At 43.3% G+C, this 23,356-nt stretch overlaps 1 protein-coding gene across 1 annotated transcript in view; it reads right to left on the bottom strand.

Annotated features, from left to right (window-relative positions):
- Positions 1-11,250, bottom strand: part of LOC124031644 (zinc finger E-box-binding homeobox 1-like) — a 50,737-nt gene extending 39,487 nt beyond the window's left edge. Inside the window, exon 1 of the mRNA XM_046343138.1 lies at positions 11,133-11,250. Within this exon, the coding sequence (XP_046199094.1) occupies positions 11,133-11,193 (61 nt within the window). The 5' untranslated portion in view covers positions 11,194-11,250. The remainder of the gene's footprint in view (positions 1-11,132) is intronic.
- Positions 11,251-23,356: the final 12,106 nt, after the last annotated feature.

Raw genomic sequence — 23,356 nt, 5'->3', positions numbered from 1 at the left:
CCAATGGAACATAATTACCGAGTACCGCTTTCCATATTTTCAAGCACAGTGGTGGCTGCATCATGTTATGGATATGCTTGTAATTGTTAAGAACTGGGGAGTGTTTCAGGATAAAAAATAAATGGAATGGAGTTTTAGGACAATAACCTAAAACACAAGGTTAAACCTACGCTGGAGGTGCTTACCAAGAAGTCAACGAATGTTCCTGTGTGGCCAAGTTCCAGTTTTAACTTAATCTGCTTCCAAATCTATGGAAAGACTTGAAAATTGTTGTCGAGCAACCAAATCTTACTTAAGTGCCCCCAAAAGGCTTGGGCCCCCCTGAATAACATAGGCCCCCTACCTCTTCTCCTCCCCCATCTGATGATTAGCAGAGCGGCATCAGGCAGCAACAGGCTGTCTACACTCATTAAGAGCGGGCTCCTAAGTCCTCCTGTGGTTGGCAGTTGCAGTAAAAGAAAGAATATATATATATATATATATATACTACATACAGTTGAAGTTGGAAGTTTACATACACTTAGGTTGGAGACATTAAAACTCGTTTTTCAAGCACTCCAAAAATGTTCTTGTTAACAAACTATAGTTTTGGGAAGTCGGTTAGGACATCTACTTTGTCCATGACACAAGTAATTTTTCCAACAATTGTTTAACAGACAGATTATTTCACTTATAATTCACGGTATCACAATTCCAGTGGGTCAGAAGTTTACATACACTAAGTTGACTGTGCCTTTAAACAGCTTGGAAAATTCCAGAAAATGATCTCATGGCTTTAGAAGCTTCTGATAGGCTAATTGACATAATTACAGTCAACTGGCGGTGCACCTGTGGATGTATTTCAAGGCCTACCTTCAAACTCAGTGCCTCTTTTACTTGCCATCATGGGAAAATCAAAAGAAATCAGCAAAGACCTCAGAAAATGAATTGTAGACTTCCACAAGTCTGGTTCATCATTGGGATCAATTTCCAAATGTCTGAAGGTACCATGTTCATCTGTACAAACAATAGTACGCAAGTATAAACACCAGCTGTCATACCACTCAGGAAGGAGATGCATTCTGTCTTCTAGAGACAAACATACTTTGGTGTGAAAAGTGCAAATGAATCCCAGAACAACAGCAAAGGACCTTGTGAAGATGCTGTAGGAAACAGGTTCAAAAGTATCTATTACCACATTGAAACGAGTCCTATATCAACATAACCTGAAAGGCCGCTCAGCAAGGAAGAAGCCACTGCTTAAAAAACGCCAAAAAAATACAGACTTGCACATGCACATGGGGACAAAGATCGTACTTTTTGGAGAAATGTCCTCCGGTCTGATGAAACAAAAATAGAACAGTTTGGCCATCATGATCATCGTTATGTTTAAAGGAAAAAGGGGGAGGCTTGCAAGCCGAAGAACAGCATCCCAACCTTGAAGCCCTGGGGTGGCAGCATCATGTTGTGGGGGTGCTTTGCTGCAGGATGGACTGGCACACTTCACAAAATAGATGGCTTCATGAAGCAGGAAAATTATGTGGATATATTGAAGCAAGTCATCAGTGAGGAAGTTAAAACTGGGTCGCAAATGGGGTCTTCCAAATGGACAATGACCCCAAGCATACTTCCAAAGTTGTGGCAAAAAGCTGTGTCAAAAAAACTTCTGACCCACTGGAAATGTGATGAAAGAAATAAAAGCTGAAATAAATCGTTCTCTCTATTATTATTCTGACATTTCACATTCTTAAAATAAAGTGGTGATCCTAACTGACCTAAGACAGAATTTTTACTAGGATTAAATGTCAGGAATTGTGGAAAAACTGAGTTTAAATGTATTTGGCTAAGGTGTATGTAAACTTCCAACTTCAACTGTATATAATATATACTGTGTTTTATTTATATATCTATATAATGCCTCTTGGGGCACCTACGGGCCTGGCCCCAGGGGCTTCACCCACTGTAAACCCCTGCATTACTCTGGCCTAGTACATCCATGTCCACTCCTAGCAGGTGTAATGTTTACAGCACTGTTGGGGTGATCAAGACAAACGTCCTGAGCAAATGCCCACATGTTGCTCTCTCTGTTGATACAGTCTATATCAGAGCAAGATCCTACCCACAACATGCCCATCCAACCTCTAGTTCAACATCTAGTTCCCTTGCTAGTCAACACTGACATCAGCTTAGTAAACAAGTCAGTTAGGTGAAGTTTGGTTAGTTAGGTGAAGTGTTCACCTCTCACTCTCTCTCTCTCTCTCTCTCTCTCTAGCTCTCTCTCTTTGTTCTTCTTTGTCTCTCTCCCTCTGTCTGTATCTGTCTCTCTCTCTGCTCTCTATCTCTAAATTCAATTAAATTCAAAGGGGCTTTAACGACATGGGAAATATGTTTACATTGCCAAAGCAAGTGAAATAAACAAGAAAAAAAATAGAATAAAAAATAAATAAAAAAACAACAATAGAAATAAACAGTTTACGTTGCAATCACAAAGGTTTGAATAATATAAAGGCATTTCAAATGTTTTGTTAACAGCTTTGTCCCTCTGTCTTTCTTTCTCTATTTATCTCTCTCTCTCTCTCTCTCTCTCTCTCTCTCTCTCTCTCTCTCTCTCTCTCTCTCTCTCTCTCTCTCTCTCTCTCTCTCTCTCTCTCGTTTTCTCCGGCACCCATCTGGGTCTTGTAACACATGACAGCTGAAGTAGGGTTTCCACGTTTAATTTGAGGTGTGATTAAACGGCACATATCTATAAATTGCCAGTCAGCTAGTCAGCCAGCCAACCCTAGCCGGCTGGCTGTTTGAAAAGCCTCTCTCTGCTAAACACATGTACATGCAACACAGTCTGCAAAGTTAATGCAGATTATTTTCACCTGCATGGGGCATTCAGGATGGAGCATCCAAAATAGCAACCCCAAATGGGACGTGTTGGCAAAGTTGTGTCATTGCAGTGGTAGCAATTGTCCAATGTGTGCAAATGTATCAATATGATGTGGATTTTTTATCTTCATACTGAATGAAAATAGCTACATCTAAATGAGTGAGAGACCACAGGAAATACAGTTGAAGACTTGAAGGTGTGAATATTGCCTATGACAGTACACACACCTCCCCAGTTATGTTATCTGTGAGATCTACTGGTCCCTGCTACAAAAAAAAGAAAGAAAATAAATGCTGCTCGAGTTGGTCCTCAGGTCTATCCAATTCTGCTCTGTTCCCACCAAACCCCCTCCACCCCTCCTGCGCTCCTTCACTCCATCCCTCACCCTGACCACAGCACTTGATCCTCTCTTATCCTCCTCCTCTCCCTCCATCCCTCTCGCTCACTGGGTCTGATGCCCTCACGACGCCAGGACAGCGGAGTCAATCACCACCTTCCGGAGACACCTGAAACCCCACCTCTTTAAGGAATACCTAGGATAGGATAAAGTAATCCTTCTCACCCCCCCTCCCCTCCCCCCCCCTTAAAATATTTAGATGCACTATTGTAAAGTGGCTGTTCCACTGGATGTCATAAGGTGAATGCACCAATTTGTAAGTCGCTCTGGATGTTAAATGTGTCGAGCCTCGTGAAGAGGGCTAGTAAAATAGGGCCTGGTGCCTGGGCTTGTTGCTGTCTCACTCTCCCCTGATCTTGCCTACCTACCACTGTGGGGATCTGGCCTAACTCAGTGCTGCAGCTACGCAATTTGAGAGTATCTTACAAGCAGCTTAGTGATGAGTAAAAGTCTGTATTTCATATTACAGCACACCTACTGTAATAGAAATACATTATCAAAGCAAGTACTGTGTGATGACAAACAGTACAATACCTTAGAATTGACTGTATTATACTGTAAAAAGGTCAATGCTAGCATAATCAGAATGAATTCATGAACGGATGATTGAAATTCATCGAGGGGAGGGGTTTGTATTTCACATTATTTTACTGTAATTACAAGGGATTGGTGCAAGCAGGTTGGCTGCTAATGTGTTTACACATTACAACATATTATTGAATATTTGGTGTTTTATATCACCTTAACAAAGGCTTCCAAATTTCAAAAATAAAATTGTATTGGTCACATGCACATATTTTAGCAGATGTTAATTGCGGTTGTAGCGAAATGCTTGTGTTCCTAGTTCCAACAGTTCAGTAATATCTAACAATTCACAACAATACTCACAAATCTAAAAGTAAAATAATTTAATTAAGAAATATATTAGGACGAGTAATGTCGGAGTGTCATTGACTAAAATACAGTAGAATACAGTATATACATATGAAATGATTCAAACCGTGTGTAAACATTATTAAAGTGACTAGCATTCCATTATGTACATGCCTATGTACATAGGGCAGCAGTCTATAAGGTGCAGGGTTGAGTAGCCGGGTGCTAGCCGGCTAGTGATGGCTATTTAACAGTCTGATGGCCTTGAGATAGAAGCTGTTTTTCAGTCTCTCGGTCCAAGCTTTGACGCACCTGTACTGACCTCGCCTTCTGGTTGATAACAGGGTGAACAGGCCATGGGTTGGGTGGTTGATATCCTGTGACAGGATGGCCTTCCTGTGACATCGGGTGTTGTGGGTGTCCTGGAGGGCGGGCAGTGTGCCCCCGGTGATGTGTTAGGCAGACCGCACCACCCTCTGGAGAGCCCTGCAGTTGTGGGCGGTGCAGTTGCAGTACCAGGCGGTGATATAGCCCGACAGGATGTTTTCGATTGTGCATCTGTAAAAGTTTTGAGGGTCTTAGGGGACAAGCCAAATTTCTTCAGCCTCCCGAGGTTGAAAATGCGTTGTTGCGCCTTCTTCACCACACTAGCTGTGTGGGTGAACCATTTCAGATTATCAGGGATGTGTACGCAAATGAACTTGAAGCTTTTTACCTTCTCCACTGCGGTCCTGTTGATGTGGATAGGGGCGTGCTCCCTCTGCTGTCTCCTGAAGTCCACGATCATCTCCTTTGTTTTGTTGACTTTGAGGTTATTTTCCTGGCCACTCCGCCAGGGCTCTCACCTCCTCCCTGTAGGCTGTCTCATCATTGTTGGTAATCAGGTACTACTGTTATGTTGTCTGCTAACTTGAGGATTGAGTTGTAGGTGTGATTGCCACGCAGTCATGGTTGAACAGGGAGTACAGGAGGGGGCTGAGCATGCACCCTTGTGGGGCCCCTGTGTTGAGGATTAGCGTAGTGGGGGCAGCCCAGGACCCAGGTGCACAGAGTTCAGACCCAGGGCCTGAGCTTAATGATGAGCTTGTAGGGTACTATGGTGTTGAAGGCTGAGCTTTAGTCAATGAACAGCATTCTTACGTAGGTGTTCCTCGTGTCCAGATGGGATAGGGCAGTGTGCAATGCAAGGGCGATTGCATCGTTTGTGGATGTAAATTTGTACCTTTATTTAACTAGGCAAGTCAGTTAAGAACAAATTCTTATTTTACAATGTTGGCCTACCCTGGCCAAACCCTCCCCTAACCCGGACGACACTGGGCCAATTGTGATACAGCCCAGGATCAACCCAGGGTCTGTAGTGACACCTCTAGCACTAAGACGCATTGTCTTAGACCGCTGCGCCACTCGGGCGGATGTGAGGGCCGTGATCTATTGGGGCGGCTAGCCAATTGAAGTGGGTTTAGGGTGTCAGGTAAGGTGGAGGTGATGTGATCCTTAATGACATAATGATCGATATGATCCTGATGGCAGAAGTGAGTGCTACAGGGCGAAAGTCATTTAGTTCAGTTACCTTTTATGTATTTGGTACAAGAACAATGGTGAACTTCTTAAAGCAAGTGGGAACAGCAGACTGGAAATATATGTAAACACTCCAGCCAGCTGGTCTGCGCATGCTCTGAGGACTCAGCTAGGGATGCCGTCTGGGCCGGCAGCCTTGCGAGGGTTAACACGCTTAAATGTCTTACTCACGTCGACCACAAAGAACGAGAGCCCACAGTCAGTCCATGGGAGGGTGTTGCGTCGGTGGCACAGAAGGTGTTTAGATTGTGGCAGCGACTACAGGGCAAACAGACCAAAAGGACATGGCAAAATGTTCAACCATTTCATGTTCAAGACTTGCTGCAACTCTAATCTGTACCCTATACATTTTCAATTGATGGGGCACTACAACCACATAGGAGTTAAATTGGTACTGCATTCTCACTTACAGGTGCAACAAATATAGCCTCTTACAAGGCACGCCTCCAAATATATTAATGAGCCAGAAACAACAATACCATACACCCACTAGTGGTCAAAAAGTTTTAGACGCTCTAAATATACGGTACGCACTGTATTCTGTGGGGTGGAATTAGAGTACCATTCAAAATATAGTAATTTTCCCACAGTGCACCACAATTCATAGTATGCTGCAGTTAACTATTTCAGAGTTGTATACTTTTGATATTTACCTAAAATTACCATATAATTTAAAGTATTTCGTTACAGTGCTGCTATAGATATATAGACTTTCACTCACTCTGCTGCTCATATAATACCACACCATCTCCCTCTCTCTCTCTTTTCTCTCAATGTGTGTTTCACTCATTTACGACTCTCTCTCTTTCTCCCTTCGATTCTCTCTCCTGTACTCATGCCCCCTGTGACAATTCTGTGCCAGAGAAAGACACATTTGGGCACACACACACACACACCACACACACACACAGCTGGGCCCCAGCTGCACACAAAGACTGGGGTTTGGAAATCAATGAAGGAGAAAGAAGAAAAAGTGGAAAGAGTTTAAATAAATTGGCACTTGACAAAAGAAGAAACTGAGAAAGAGTGAGTGAGGGAAAGAGAGAGAGAGAGAACTGTGAGGAAAAAGTTAAATTGACTATCAGCTCAACAGTCCAGTACAGTTGTAAATGAATCCAAGTAGTAACGTAAAGATGTCAAAGGGGGGGGGGTGACTCTTGCTGCACCTTAGCACAACGTGAACTCAGAGAGTTCAGAGTTCAGAGACTACTCAGAGACAGTGCTGTGAGATATAATATGTGTACACTTCATGAATGTAGTTATTTACTTAGGCAGTTGTTATTGCGATGCCATGCATTATAATGCACCACACACCGTTCACGAGGCATTACAAATGTGCGTATATGCATTATGAAGAAGGTATTCATAGGAAGTGTTAACAATGTCACACATGGAGTGCAAACCCGTACCTGCATCGCCATGCTTACAACCATTCTCATATCAAACTAGGGAAGTCACATCTTATTGAAATTGTACACCATTTTCAATAAGACTTGTCTACATAAATACCCTATAACATGATCTCCTGCATTCTGGAGACAATAGACAGCAATAATCTCAACTTTGGTTGCTATCTGTGGACATTGACAGTTTTATTTAGAAGACAGAGGCTGTAATCAATAAGCGTCTTGGAGACAGAAGAAACGTTGCCGTAGCATCTCTTTTAATCCCTGTCTGTTGAGTTAGTGTTGCCAAATTCATTTGGTTATATATGGGGCCCCACTCCTCACATACTCTATTCTCTCCGCACAGGTTTCCGCACACACACACACACACACACGCATGCACACACGCACACTCAAGCACACACGGCCCAGAGAATGAAAGCTACAAAAAAAGGGAGATACTGCAAAAAATAAATACTCCCATCACCTGATCATTCTTTAGACGGCAATTAAAAATGTCCCTTCACCATCTCTTACCATCAATATTTGTCTATGAAGCAAACTATGCAAATATACATTGTTAAAAAAATATTTGAAAATGTTGAATATTTAGGACTGTTTTCATGTATGTTCTTCTCTAACTTCCATCTGTCGTGTATTTGCATTAAGTCCTGTACCACCACAAGAGGAAACATCAGCAAACATCTGAGGCGGCATGTGTCGGAGCCATTTCACCTCGTCTTGTCGTGTGAATGAACAAAACACATTATCCCAGGCATTATAGTCCTCTAAGTCGTATTGAAGCACATTGAATTCAGTCACAAAATTGTGTTTGCAAAACCACCTCCTTTTCTGTTTCATGGTAGGAATATCTCCTTGATAGTAGTTGCGACAGTCACAACACCATTTCACTTTCAACTATAGCTCACCCCTAAATCCACAAAGAAAAGTCATTGAGTGAACTTATTTGTCTCAGAAACAACGAGCAAGTTCTGACCGTGCCTCTAAACACAACATGCATCATCAAATTATACACACCTCAATCTCTTGGTTTGATGAGAGGAACTTCCCTGATCTACAAGATCTACAAGTAATGTGGTGGTTGCTGTTTCTAGTTCCTTGTAAGTAATTACGGTAATATGTCTTTTTTTTACTATCTTTACGTTAGTGTGAGTAGAACTGTGAAAAGGAGGTCCTGGGAAGACGGGTGCTATATTTAACAAGGAGGGGACAGTGATGGGAGCACGCACGCACGCAACCAAAATTGGGAACACTCCTAGCAGTCAACTGTTGTGTATACCCTTCTTCTCAAAGGGTATACACATTGCATGAATTTAACAGTAGCCTACAAGCAGCCCAGTGGCAAATAAAATTAAGTACACCTGCTGTAATAGAAATACGGTATCAAAGCAAGTACTGTGTAATGACACAAAGTACAATACCATAACATTTACTGTATGATATTGTAAAACAGTAAATGCTACCGTAATCGGAATGAATGAATGGATGAGGAGGGGTTTGTATTTCATAGTAGAGGCCTTAACAAAGGCTTCCAAACTTGCAGTGACTACAGGGCAAAACAGAACAAAAACAAAAGGACATGGCAAAATGCTCAACCATCTAAGGTTTAAGACTTGCTGCCACTCCAATCTGTCTCATATACATTTTACATTGACGGGGTACTATAACCACATAGGAGTTCAATTGGTACTGCCTTCTCACTCATGGGTGCAACAAATATAACCTCTTGAAGACACGCCTCCAAATATATTCATGAGCCAGAAACAAAGCCATGGAGGCATGCCAAGCATTTTTTTTAATGCTCTCTACTTGTCAGTGTTCCAAACGGGACATTACCTACTTTCTACCTAAACATGCTAACACCATCTGATAGGATTCATAGCAAGCAGTGCACTGGAATGACATTCAGATGAACTGAAATGACATTCACTCTCATGGGATGGGTGGCCGAAAATAAGTAACTGAAAGTCACACCCCCAATAAGTAATGAATATGACCGTACTGAGGCATGTCACTATGTTTCTATGGCTATGCGCACCATGCCATTGCCTTCTTCATCTGTCCATTTCGCAAAAAGACAGCTCAAAATCCTGAGTGCAAAGCTGTCTAAGGCACTGCATTGTAGTGCTATAGGCATCACTGCAGACTTGGGTTCGACCCCAGGCTGTATCACAACCGGCCGTGATTGGAAGTCCCATAGGGTGGTGCACAACTGGCCCAGCGTTGTCTGGAGGGTTTGGCCGGGGTAGGTCGTCATTGTAAATAATAATTTATTCTTAACTCACTTGCCTAGTTAAATAATGGTTCAATAAAATACAATTAAAAAACAATCCAGTGCCTTTATCACAGTCAACACCTACAGTATATTTTAGCTGTAAAAAATGCTACATTTCTCCCAGCCTCATGGCAAAATGTGTAGAATAGCATGTAATTATCTGTAAAACTGTACATTTTCCTTTCTGCCCAATGGAAAAATGTGTAGAATTGCAGGAATTTAGCTTTAAAACAGCAAATTATTCTCTCAACCTCATGGCAAAAAGTGTAGAGTAACATGAAATTATATATAATACTGCAACATTTTCTTGTTGCCCCATGGGAAAATGTGTAGAATTGCTACTGCTACTGTACCATGCACCACTAGTGGTCAAAAGGTTGTTGGAGCTCCAAAGAAAAGGTATCATGATAAAGCGATTATTTCCCCCACACAACACTTCCCATAATGCATTTACAGTATTCTGCAGTAAAACGTTTCAGAGTATTTTATTGTTGATAATACAAAAAATTGTAGTATTATTTACAGTTTCTCATTACAGTGTGTGTGTGTGTGTGTGTGTGTGTGTGTGTGTGTGTGTGTGTGTGTGTGTGTGTGTGTGTGTGTGTGTGTGTGTGTGTGTGTGTGTGTGTGTGTGTGTGTGTGTGTGTGTGTGTGTGTGTGTGTGAGAGAGAAGAGCTCCACTTGTCACTGTTAAGTGATTGACATCATCAGTTTGATGAGAAGCTATTCAGTATTTACATATGAAAACACTGAGCTGCCTCAGTAATAACCTACATACATTACAAATAGATTGTTATAATATGCATGTTTTAATTGTAGACTACGAGTGTGGGGAAATGAGGAAGGACTTGGATATGGCATTGGTAAATCTATGAAATGTAGTTATTTTTGTTTGTTTGAAAATACAGTTAATCAAATAGATGAATATATTAACTTGCAATACTCTGGCAAAAAAAAGAAAGGAATTGTATATTATAATACAATGCGTTTTTATTTGGTAAAGGAGTCAAAAGTATTTATCTGTTCTATTTTTCAACTCATTTGAATGATGTTATTCTTAATAATTTGCTAAATATAAGTGATGCAGGAATACGATTATCTATTTTTGATCAATGTATCACAATAGTAGGCCTCTTAGGATTTTTGTAAATAATCGTTTAATTTGTTTGTATATGTACCCTGTCCAACTCAGTCCCTTTGCTCTTTTGTCATGTCTAGAATAAACGTTTTTTTCTGTTTGGGTGATATAACCAATACAAAGCTTTTAATAATTGTAACATATGTTTCAATTGAGTTATTATGTTCAAAACCAGTTATTATTATGAGCGCAATGATCACTGTAAACAAAATGTAAGCCTGTTATACATTGTTGTCTTGGAGGAAATATTGCTTGCGACCTGTTGCATTTCAAATGCTGCTGTTCAGGTCTATCCCTTTATTCTAGTACTTTACACGTGTTTTAAAATAAATACTCGGATATACTACAACAATCACGGAGAGACAATTAAAACGAACAAAAAACGTGGGTGCAAAATCCTATGCCAATAGGCAATAGTTCAAAATATGTACTCATTTTCAAACAAGGCATTATACTTGCAGTTTCGCACTGCATTCACTTTGCATATATATATATATATTCAATACCAGTCTCAATAATGAAAGACATCATGAGATGTGAACGACATCACAAGGACGTCATGACAATGTGTTCAACAACTTCAACTACATAATCATATTCATATTCCATACCTTGATTCCTTCTCGGGTTCGCTTGCTTCCTTCGTTTGCCCCTGCTCTCCTCTGCCATCATGCCCCCAAAGGCTCCCTTTGCCCGAAGAAGCACTTTTTGGAGTGTGGGTGCGTGACAATTGACAACGAATGGTGTGAAACATTGCCTGCGTCCGCAGCGGGTGACTATAACCCTTCTGTAACCTCAAGTCGATGAGCTGAGCGCGAGGAGAGAAGTGAGTGATGTCATTGGAGAAGGTTAGTCCCTCCTGTCGGTGATATAGTGAGTGGATTCTCTCCACCGGCGCATTCGTTGTGGCATCTAAAAACGCAATTTAAAAGTTATGGTTTGAAGTTATACACAGTCAATTCTAAGTTATCATCTCTCAATTCTAGCGAGTTCCAGCCACAAATAGAGCACGGCTTGCACAAAGAAGCAGCAAGCCGCGTGCGTAAAGCGGAGAGTTCACATCGCAACAGTTCGTTTTGGTGGTCTAAGACTGTTTATTTAATATCTGATATGTTTTCGTATCGGTTCTTGACAGTCTTGTGTTTTTTTCATTGGAAACATTATATTGTCCAATAATATTTTATCAAATTCTTGCAGTAAATAAATAAAAAAAATAGGTTAATATGCGAACAACCTATTCTTTGTAATTTATTTGTTAAATAATTGTTCATGTTGAGCGCTAGGCTGCATATGGCCAAACATATGGCCAAACGGAGAAGTTTGACATTGCAAAACTTTCAAACTATCCCAAACACCACACAACAAATCGGCATTACCAAATGCAAACAGGTTTATATGGTCACTGTAGGTATTCGAAGGGAATGCATAGCCCCCCCTGATGCTTTGTGGCCTGAATGTTATAGGCATCGCACCTGCACTTAAGTGCCCTGTCGTGCCCCCTGCCCTGCGCCCTATTCACCCCTGGATAGCTCGAGGAAGTGGGGAATAGTCAGTCTTTTGTGTGAAGAACTGGACCGTAATCTGTTTTGCAACTGAAAAAACATTCGAGAAAAAAAAACGCTAACACGGTGTTGAGGACCCCTACCTTGGCATTCTAACCCTTGTAGAACCAATATACAACCCCCACTTCTCCCAGGTGTCCTTTAGAATATTTAGAAAACCCCTGGATGCTGTTTTTCGATCATGCTAATCCGAGTGGGACATGGGAGTCACCTTTTACATTTGACATTGATTACAGAAGGACAATGTCATGGTAATGTTTCTTTCTCTTGTTATACATGTTTTATTATGCATTTTAATTCCCCCTGTCAACTTGTCAGTTTGTCATTTGCAAAATTGTTGAAAACACAGCATCATATCTGTGCAATTTGCAATCACTTGTAGGCCTTTGTAGTATTATTGTTTTCCCAATCACCCGTATTCTCAAATTAAGAATGTTTTCTCTGTGGCCTTCACAGCTATCCTCTGACTTGATAAAAGTCATCTCGATTCTAGATGCATCCTAGCTGCAAGGAGAGAGAGGGAGGGTAGCAGGGAGAGAGAGAGAGAGGGAGGTCATGGCCCTTTTGTCCAGGGATGGAAGAGGAGGGCAGTGGGGTGCATCATAAACCCAGTAGGTCAGGGGACTGATCTAGGAGTGCAGAACTCCTGGGAGAGCTGATAACAAGCACACCACCACCGGCAGCAATTTAAAACCCAAGAGTTGACTTTGTTTTATAAAAGATAACTCTTGCATACACATTATTACCTCTCTCCATGCTTTTGATTGTGTCGACAAAACACGCCAAGCTGCTCCCTCTACTTCTGTGCCTGTACATACCAGTAGTGTGGATCTGAGTGTACACATTGATGGGTTAAGCATCCAAACATATCGTCGGCATCCTGGATTTTTGAAAAACAAAAGTGCATTTTCAGATCCATAGCTTTGAAGTTACATAACTTCACAAAGTGTTTGAATTACCTTGATTAGTCCTAGAGTCATGAAGTGTTCAACTCACTCACTCACTCACTCACTCACTCACTCACTCACTCACTCACTCACTCACTCACTCACTCACTCACTCACTCACTCACTCACTCACTCACTCACTCACTCACTCACTCACTCACTCACTCACTCACTCACTCACTCACTCACTCACTCACTCACTCACTCACTCACTCACTCACTCACTCACTCACTCACTCACTCACTGGGGTTTGGTCCCTGTCTGTGGCCAGGGTTCAAAGCTGGTAGCATGGGGAGGAGACCTCTTTAACCGCATATTAAACACAAGTTAATTATATGCCAACCTTTGGGACAAAGGCAGAGAAAAAGCTTTCGCTTGAATAGATGGCAAGACAAGAAAATAAAAAAAGTGATTATTCTCAGCCTATGAAACTTTTTAGCATTTGAAAAAAATAACTTATTTTGGGAGATTTACATTTGTATAAGTCACGTTGTTGCAGTTGTGAGGGGAAAGGGCCTCAGTACTGCTCACGCTATCCTCTCATCAATATTATTATGTTTAAAAGATAGATACCATTGCATACAGGATGGTATTGAGTTGTTCAGATAACTCTTTCTCTCTTATTTACATGATCAGATGGGCCCAGCATCAGATCTTCTCTGTGTGGTGTTACATGTTTATTAAGGCAGATTGCTACTCGGGAGAATAGGCCATCAATGTCGCCTTTCTTGGTCAGGAGTGTTGTTAGGTTCACCCTTTATAATCACTTTGCAACTCATAAATCAAACTCTCATTCACACAGGAGAGAAGTTGGACGAAGTGCACTCCAGAAATATGCGGTTTGATTTCAGAGGAACAACCCAGGGTGCCAACTCTACTAACTTCATAGGGCCAGCAACCAGGGACCAGGACCAATGAAGAGCCTAGGGTCTGCCAGGCCCTGTGGCCCCAGAGCACCAGGGTAAGACACTAGGTTTAAGGAAGGACCATTTACCAGCTCAAGGTGCCAATCCCTACTGGCCTCAGAGGAACATGCTTGCCAGCCCCACTGACCACAGTGGATCCCATTCAGAAGCTGATGTCACTTTCAGTGGTCACCCTCACACTGGTCTGCTTGTATAACCACTTTATAACTGTCTTCTAATGGGAAAAGAGGAAATGGCATTTTCTAATTAGCATTTAAAACATTTTAAAAATTAAAAAAGACAATTAAGTAACTAAAATGGATTAATTTGAGATTGTTTGTCACTGGCCTACACACAATACCCCATAATGTCAAAGTGGAATTATGTTCTTCGAAATGTTTACAAATGAATACAAAATGAAAAGCTGAAACGTTTTGAGTCAATAAGTCTTCAACCCCTTTGTTATGACAAGCCTAAATAAGTTCAGGCGTAAACCTTAGCTTAACAAGTCACATAATAAGTTGCATGGACTCACTCTGTGTGCAATAATAGTGTTTAACATAATTGTTGAATGACTACCTCATCTCTGTACCCCACACATACAGATAATTGTAAGGTCCCTCATTTCGAGCTGTGAATTTCAAACACAGATTCAACCACAAAGATCAGGTTTTTCAATGCCTTGCAAAGAAAGGCACCTATTGGTAGACATGGAGTACCCCTTTGAGCATGGTGAATCAATACACCCAGTCACTACAAAGATACATTCAGGGATTTCACCATAAGGCCAAAAACAGTTACAGCGTTTAATGGCTGTGATAGGAGAAAACTGAGGATGCATCAACGACATTGCAGTTACTCCACAATACTAACCTAATTGGCAGAGTGAAAAGAAGGAAGCATCATATTATGGGTATGCTTGTAATCGTTAAGGACTGGGGAAAAGATGAGTGCATCATGTTATGGGTATGCTTGTAATCATTAAGGACTGGGGAGATTTTCAGGATAAGAAAGAAAGAATGGAGCTACGCACAGACAAAATCCTAGAGGAAAACCTGGTTCAGTCTTCTTTCCACCCGACACTGGGAGATGAATTCACCTTTCAGCAGGACAATAACCTAAAACACATTTACTTGAAAATCTATGGTAAGACCTGAAAATGGTTGTCTAGCATTGATCAACAACCAATTTGAACTTGAATAATTTTTTAAACAATAATGTCATGTTTTGTCATTTATTATCATGTCTTGTCCCTGTGCTTCCCATTCTATTCGTTTCCCTCTGCTGGTCTTATTAGGTTCTTTCCCTCTTTCTATCCCTCTCTCTCCCCCTCCCTCTCTCACTCTCTCGCTCTCTCTTCTCTCTATCGTTCCGTTTCTGCTCCCAGCTGTTCCTATTCCCCTAATCATCATTTAGTCTTCCCACACCTGTTCCCGATCCTTTTCCCTGATTAGAGTCCCTATTTCTCTCCTTGTTATTCGTTTCTGCCCTGTCGGTTCCTTGTCTAGAATTCACCGTGCTGTGTTTGTGTATCGCCCTGTCGTGTCGTGTTTCCCTCAGATGCTGCGTGGTGAGCAGGTGTCTGAGTCTGTTTGGTTCAAGTGCCTTCCCGAGGCAACCTGCTGTTCACCTGCTGTTCAAGATCGAGTCTCCAGTTTGTCCTCGTCATCTCGAGTGAAAGTTGTGTTTTTTTGATTGTATTTACTTTACTGGATTAAGGACTCTGTTTTCGCCAAGTCGCTTTTGGGTCCTCTTTCACCTGCATGACAGAAGGAACCGACCAAGGAATGGACCCAGCGACTTCAGACGCTCGTTACACTGCCGTCGAGATCCAAGGAGCCATGCTCGGCAGACACGAGCAGGAATTGTCTGCTGCTCGCCATGCCGTGGAGAACCTGGCCGCTCAGGTTTCCGACCTCTCTGGACAGTTCCAGAGTCTTCGTCTCGTGCCACCTGTTACTTCCTGGCCTGCCGAGCCTCCAGAACCTAGGGTTAATAACCCACCTTGCTACTCCGGGCAGCCCACTGAGTGCCGCTCCTTTCTCACGCAGTGTGAGATTGTGTTCTCTCTCCAACCCAACACATACTCTAGAGAGAGAGCTCGGGTTGCTTACGTCATTTCACTCCTTACTGGCCGGGCTCGAGAATGGGGCACAGCTATCTGGGAGGCAAGGGCTGATTGCTCTAACAAGTACCAGAACTTTAAAGAGGAGATGATTCGGGTTTTTGACCGTTCAGTTTTTGGTAGGGAGGCTTCTAGGGCCCTGGCTTCCCTATGCCAAGGTGAACGGTCCATAACGGATTATTCTATTGAGTTTCGCACTCTTGCTGCCTCTAGTGAGTGGAACGAGCCGGCGCTGCTCGCTCGTTTTCTGGAGGGACTCCACGCAGTGGTTAAGGATGAGATTCTCTCCCGGGAGGTTCCTTCAGATGTGGACTCTTTGATTGCTCTCGCCATCCGCATAGAACGAAGGGTAGATCTTCGTCACCGGGCTCGTGGAAGAGAGCTCGCATCAACGGTGTTTCCCTGCTCCGCATCGCAACCATCTCCCTCCTCTGGCTCTGAGACTGAGCCCATGCAGCTGGGAGGGATTCGCATCTCGACTAAGGAGAGGGAACGGAGGATCACCAACCGCCTGTGCCTCTATTGCGGATTTGATGGACATTTTGTTAATTCATGTCCAGTAAGAGGCCAGAGCCCATCAGTAAGCGGAGGGCTACTGGTGAGCGCTACTACTCAGGTCTCTTCATCTAGATCTTGTACTACTATGTCGGTCCATCTACGCTGGACCGGTTCGGGTGCTACATGCAGTGCCTTGATTGACTCTGGGGCTGAGGGTTGTTTCATGGACGAAGCATGGGTTCGGAAACATAACATTCCTTTCAGACAGTTAGACAAGCCTACGCCCATGTTTGCCTTAGATGGTAGTCATCTTCCCAGTATCAGATTTGAGACACTACCTTTAACTCTCACAGTATCTGGTAACCACAGTGAGACTATTTCTTTTTTGATTTTTCGTTCACCTTTCACACCTGTTGTTTTGGGTCATCCCTGGCTAGTATGTCATAATCCTTCTATTAATTGGTCTTGTAATTCTATCCTATCCTGGAACGTATCTTGTCATGTGAAGTGCTTAATGTCTGCCATCCCTCCCATTTCTTCTGTCCCCACTTCTCAGGAGGAACCTGGCGATTTGACAGGAGTGCCGGAGGAATATCATGATCTGCGCACGGTCTTCAGTCGGTCCCGAGCCAACTCCCTTCCTCCTCACCGGTCGTATGATTGTAGTATTGATCTCCTTCCGGGGACCACTCCTCCTCGGGGTAGACTATACTCTCTGTCGGCTCCCGAACGTAAGGCTCTCGAGGATTATTTATCTGTGTCTCTTGACGCCGGTACCATAGTGCCTTCTTCCTCTCCGGCCGGGGCGGGGTTCTTTTTGTTAAGAAGAAGGACGGTACTCTGCGCCCTGCGTGGATTATCGAGGGCTGAATGACATAACGGTTAAGAATCGTTATCCGCTTCCCCTTATGTCATCAGCCTTCGAGATTCTGCAGGGAGCCAGGTGCTTTACTAAGTTGGACCTTCGTAACGCTTACCATCTCGTGCGCATCAGAGAGGGGGACGAGTGGAAAACGGCGTTTAACACTCCGTTAGGGCATTTTGAGTACCGGGTTCTGCCGTTTGGTCTCGCCAATGCGCCAGCTGTTTTTCAGGCATTAGTTAATGATGTTCTGAGAGACATGCTGAACATCTTTGTTTTTGTCTATCTTGACGATATCCTGATTTTTTCACCGTCACTCGAGATTCATGTTCAGCACGTTCGACGTGTTCTACAGCGCCTTTTAGAGAATTGTCTCTACGTAAAGGCTGAGAAGTGCTCTTTTCATGTCTCCTCCGTTACTTTTCTCGGTTCCGTTATTTCCGCTGAAGGCATTCAGATGGATTCCGCTAAGGTCCAAGCTGTCAGTGATTGGCCCGTTCCAAGGTCACGTGTCGAGTTGCAACGCTTTTTAGGTTTTGCTAATTTCTATCGGCGTTTCATTCGTAATTTCGGTCAAGTTGCTGCCCCTCTCACAGCTCTTACTTCTGTCAAGACGTGTTTTAAGTGGTCCGGTTCCGCCCAGGGAGCTTTTGATCTTCTAAAAGAACGTTTTACGTCCGCTCCTATCCTCGTTACTCCTGACGTCACTAGACAATTCATTGTCGAGGTTGACGCTTCAGAGGTAGGCGTGGGAGCCATTCTATCCCAGCGCTTCCAGTCTGACGATAAGGTTCATCCTTGCGCTTATTTTTCTCATCGCCTGTCGCCATCTGAGCGCAACTATGATGTGGGTAACCGTGAACTGCTCGCCATCCGCTTAGCCCTAGGCGAATGGCGACAGTGGTTGGAGGGGGCGACCGTTCCTTTTGTCGTTTGGACAGACCATAAGAACCTTGAGTACATCCGTTCTGCCAAACGACTTAATGCCCGTCAAGCTCGTTGGGCGTTGTTTTTCGCTCGTTTCGAGTTTGTGATTTCTTACCGTCCGGGTAGCAAGAACACCAAGCCTGATGCCTTATCCCGTCTGTTTAGTTCTTCTGTGGCTTCTACTGATCCCGAGGGGATTCTTCCTTATGGGCGTGTTGTCGGGTTAACAGTCTGGGGAATTGAAAGACAGGTTAAGCAAGCACTCACGCACACTGCGTCGCCGCGCGCTTGTCCTAGTAACCTCCTTTTCGTTCCTGTTTCCACTCGTCTGGCTGTTCTTCAGTGGGCTCACTCTGCCAAGTTAGCTGGTCATCCCGGTGTTCGAGGCACTCTTGCGTCTATTCGCCAGCGCTTTTGGTGGCCGACTCAGGAGCGTGACACGCGCCGTTTCGTGGCTGCTTGTTCGGACTGCGCGCAGACTAAGTCGGGTAACTCTCCTCCTGCCGGTCGTCTCAGACCGCTCCCCATTCCTTCTCGACCATGGTCTCACATCGCCCTAGACTTCATTACCGGTTTGCCTTTGTCTGCGGGGAAGACTGTGATTCTTACGGTTGTCGATAGGTTCTCTAAGGCGGCACATTTCATTCCCCTCGCTAAACTTCCTTCCGCTAAGGAGACGGCACAAATCATTATCGAGAATGTGTTCAGAATTCATGGCCTCCCGTTAGACGCCGTTTCAGACAGAGGCCCGCAATTCACGTCACAGTTTTGGAGGGAGTTCTGTCGTTTGATTGGTGCGTCCGTCAGTCTCTCTTCCGGGTTTCATCCCCAGTCTAACGGTCAAGCAGAGAGGGCCAATCAGACGATTGGTCGCATACTACGCAGCCTTTCTTTCAGAAACCCTGCGTCTTGGGCAGAACAGCTCCCCTGGGCAGAATACGCTCACAATTCGCTTCCTTCGTCTGCTACCGGGTTATCTCCGTTTCAGAGTAGTCTGGGTTACCAGCCTCCTCTGTTCTCATCCCAGCTTGCCGAGTCCAGCGTTCCCTCCGCTCAAGCGTTTGTCCAACGTTGTGAGCGCACCTGGAGGAGGGTGAGGTCTGCACTTTGCCGTTACAGGGCACAGACTGTGAGAGCCGCCAATAAACGCAGGATTAAGAGTCCAAGGTATTGTTGCGGCCAGAGAGTGTGGCTTTCCACTCGCAACCTTCCTCTTACGACAGCTTCTCGTAAGTTGACTCCGCGGTTCATTGGTCCGTTCCGTGTCTCCCAGGTCGTCAATCCTGTCGCTGTGCGACTGCTTCTTCCGCGACATCTTCGTCGCGTCCATCCTGTCTTCCATGTCTCCTGTGTCAAGCCCTTTCTTCGCACCCCGTTCGTCTTCCCTCCCCCTCCCGTCCTTGTCGAGAGTGCACCTATTTACAAGGTACATACGATCATGGACATGCGTTCTCGGGGACGGGGTCACCAATACTTAGTGGATTGGGAGGGTTACGGTCCTGAGGAGAGGAGTTGGGTTCCGTCTCGGGACGTGCTGGACCGTTCACTCATTGATGATTTCCTCCGTTGCCGCCAGGATTCCTCCTCGAGTGCGCCAGGAGGCGCTCGGTGAGTGGGGGGGTACTGTCATGTTTTGTCATTTATTATCATGTCTTGTCCCTGTGCTTCCCATTCTATTTGTTTCCCTCTGCTGGTCTTATTAGGTTCTTTCCCTCTTTCTATCCCTCTCTCTCCCCCTCCCTCTCTCACTCTCTCGCTCTCTCTTCTCTCTATCGTTCCGTTCCTGCTCCCAGCTGTTCCTATTCCCCTAATCATCATTTAGCCTCCCACACCTGTTCCCGATCCTTTTCCCTGATTAGAGTCCCTATTTCTCTCCTTGTTATTCGTTTCTGCCCTGTCGGTTCCTTGTCTAGAATTCACCGTGCTGTGTTTGTGTATCGCCCTGTCGTGTCGTGTTTCCCTCAGATGCTGCGTGGTGAGCAGGTGTCTGAGTCTGTTTGGTTCAAGTGCCTTCCCGAGGCAACCTGCTGTTCACCTGCTGTTCAAGATCGAGTCTCCAGTTTGTCCTCGTCATCTCGAGTGAAAGTTGTGTTTTTTTGATTGTATTTACTTTACTGGATTAAAGACTCTGTTTTCGCCAAGTCGCTTTTGGGTCCTCTTTCACCTGCATGACAAATAATGGGCAAATGTTGTACAATCCAGGTGTAGAAAGCTCTTAAGAGACTTATCCAGAAAGACGCACAGCTGTAATCACTGCCAAAGGAGCTTCTACAAACTATTGACTCAGGGGTGTGAATGCTTATTCAAATGAGATATTTATGTATTTCATTTTCAAAACATTTGCCAAAATATCTCAAAACATGTTTTCACTGCATTATGGGGTATTGTTTGTGGACGCGTGAGAAGAAATATAATTTAATCAATTTTGAATTCAGGCTGTAACAGAACAAAATGTGGAATAAGTCAAGGGGTATGAATACTTTCTGAAGGCACTGTAGGTTTGTGTTGGCTGCAGGAGTGGAAATGGAAAAAAGTCACTCCAGGAACCCAACAATGAAAAATTGTCCAATTCACCTTAAAATGCACATTTTAACATGGCAAAATGATTTCCCTGCCAGAACGTGGTTCCCTCAGGTTCCCCCATAGACCTAAATAATGGGGTTCCCCTATATTTCCACATCTGGTTGGCTGCCCAACCAAATATACAGTTACTGTCGCTCCCATTTGTATCATACTCCACTGACCTCTGGTGGCTGTATGGAGACAATACATTTATTCAGACATTCTCAAGAGAGGCGGTGTGGATCCAACTCAATAAAGATCCCGTAAGTGAAATATATAGCAAGATACATAAAGTTCTGACAGACATTTTTCATCCATCCCAAGCTGAACATGTGTATTTTTAATTGGTAAAATATAGTACATTTGTATAAAATTTAGAAAATTGTACACAAAATATATCACGTGTAAATAGAAAACGCTACGATCATAACCTTTGTTGCTTAACAGAATATTATTTTGCCAGCAAAAAAGTCTGATTGAACGGTGACAGGCAGGTATCAAAACACACAACACAGAGAAGAAAGGCAAATATCCATGATAAAGTTCATTCTTATAGAAACAAAAAGAGGACATGTTACTTTTATACAAAACATTTCATACATTCTAAGTAACAGCACTATCAAACCATTCACACCTTCATAGCTGTGACTATGAGCTGTGACTATGAGTATTGTGCATCTTCTTCTTTTTTTCTCCTTGAATATTGTTAGTTCAAATCGTCTTTGGTTGGTTGATAGGTTGTACACAGTTTTCCTGACTAGATTAGTTTTTCCTGACTACTGACTCTAATCCTGCATTAAGAACAACAGTAAAGTACTAGAAATAATAAAGCATGATTGAAAAGGCACCAATACTGAGATATTACTGCACTGTTCGAGCTAGGAACACAAGCATTTCGCTACACCTGCAATAACACCTGCTAAATACGTGTATGTGAGCAATACATTTTGATTTGAAATACAGCCTCATAAGATCTCCTGTAGTTGTGTGTAAACGTGATCTAGAATAACCATCCAAACAGATATATACTACTGTAAGATACATTCCATCATCCTCCAAGCTGATGCTACATGAAATCAAAGCCATGTAGGCCAACGTGTTGGCCTCTAGACAGTCTCTATGTCACAAAGTCAAGGAGAGAGACTCGTCCACGTCCACACAATGCTGCAGTCAGTGCAATGCTACAGTATGATGTCATGTGATATCAGCTCTACTGGTCATGGCTGCGGACAGGCTGTCAGAGGTAGAGGCTCTAGAATCTATAGAAAGGACCTCCCCATTCAAGTCAATGACACCATAATAGGTGGACTGATTCTATGTCTATGGTCAGAGAGCCTCACTGCCATATACTGTACACGCTAAAGTACCTCAACGCCGTACCCCCAATCCATTATGAATCCTGTTTAAGGTTTTCCGGGGTGAGGGAAGGTATCTTTAAGACCCTGTCAAATATGTGACCAAGTTGGGTCGTATGATACTGTACCAGATGCAATATTTGATTTAATTCAGAAGTTCCACCTTTATTTCTCTCTCTCTCTCCCTCTCTCTTTTATTCTCTGTACCTCTCGAGCATCATGGATAAATTTAGACAAAGGCACTTTTTTGATATTCTTATCCTATAACCCTTATACTTGTAAAATAGTGAGCTGCTTTAAGAACACTTAGGTATAATAAACATGTAACAGGTCTAAAAACATGTACTTTACCATACAACACATTCAGAGTATGGAGGCAGATTAATGCCAAAAAGGCCTCTGAGTGAATACTGATATGATATGTCATCATTACGCTATGTCTGTCATCATTATGTACAGTTGAAGTCAGAAGTTTACATACACCTTAGCCAAATACATTTCAACCCAGTTTTTCACAGTTCCTGACATTTAATCCTTATAAAAATGCCATGTCTTAGGTCAGATAGGATCACCAGTTGATTTTAAGAATGTGAAATGTCAGAATAATAGTAGAGAGAATGATTTATTTCAGCTTTTATTTCTTTCATCACATTCCCAGTGGGTCAGAAGTTTACATACACTCAATTAGTATTTGGTAGCATTGCTTTTAAATTGTTTAACCTGGGTCAAACGTTTCGAGTGGCCTTCCGCAAGCTTCCCACAATAAGTTGGGGGAATTTTGGCCCATTCCTCCTGGCAGAGCTGGTATAACTGAGTCAGGTTTGTAGGCCTCCTTGCTCGTACATGCTTTTTCAGTTCTGCCCACACATTTTCTATAGGATTGAGGTCAGGGCTTTGTGATGGTCACTCTATACCTTGACTTTGATGTCCTTAAGCCATTTTGCCACAAATGAGGAAGTATGCGTGGGGTCATTGTCCATTTGGAAGACCCATGACTGATGTCTTGAGATGTTGCTTCAATATATCCCCATAATTTCCCCTCCTCATGATACCATCTATTTTGTGAAGTGCACCAGTCCCTCCTGCAGCAA

The sequence above is a fragment of the Oncorhynchus gorbuscha genome, linkage group LG03, assembly GCF_021184085.1.
Source record: "Oncorhynchus gorbuscha isolate QuinsamMale2020 ecotype Even-year linkage group LG03, OgorEven_v1.0, whole genome shotgun sequence".
NCBI classification, from domain to species: Eukaryota; Metazoa; Chordata; class Actinopteri; order Salmoniformes; family Salmonidae; genus Oncorhynchus; species Oncorhynchus gorbuscha.
Note: the sequence above shows the minus strand (reverse complement) of the source record. Positions and strands in the feature narration are given on the sequence as shown.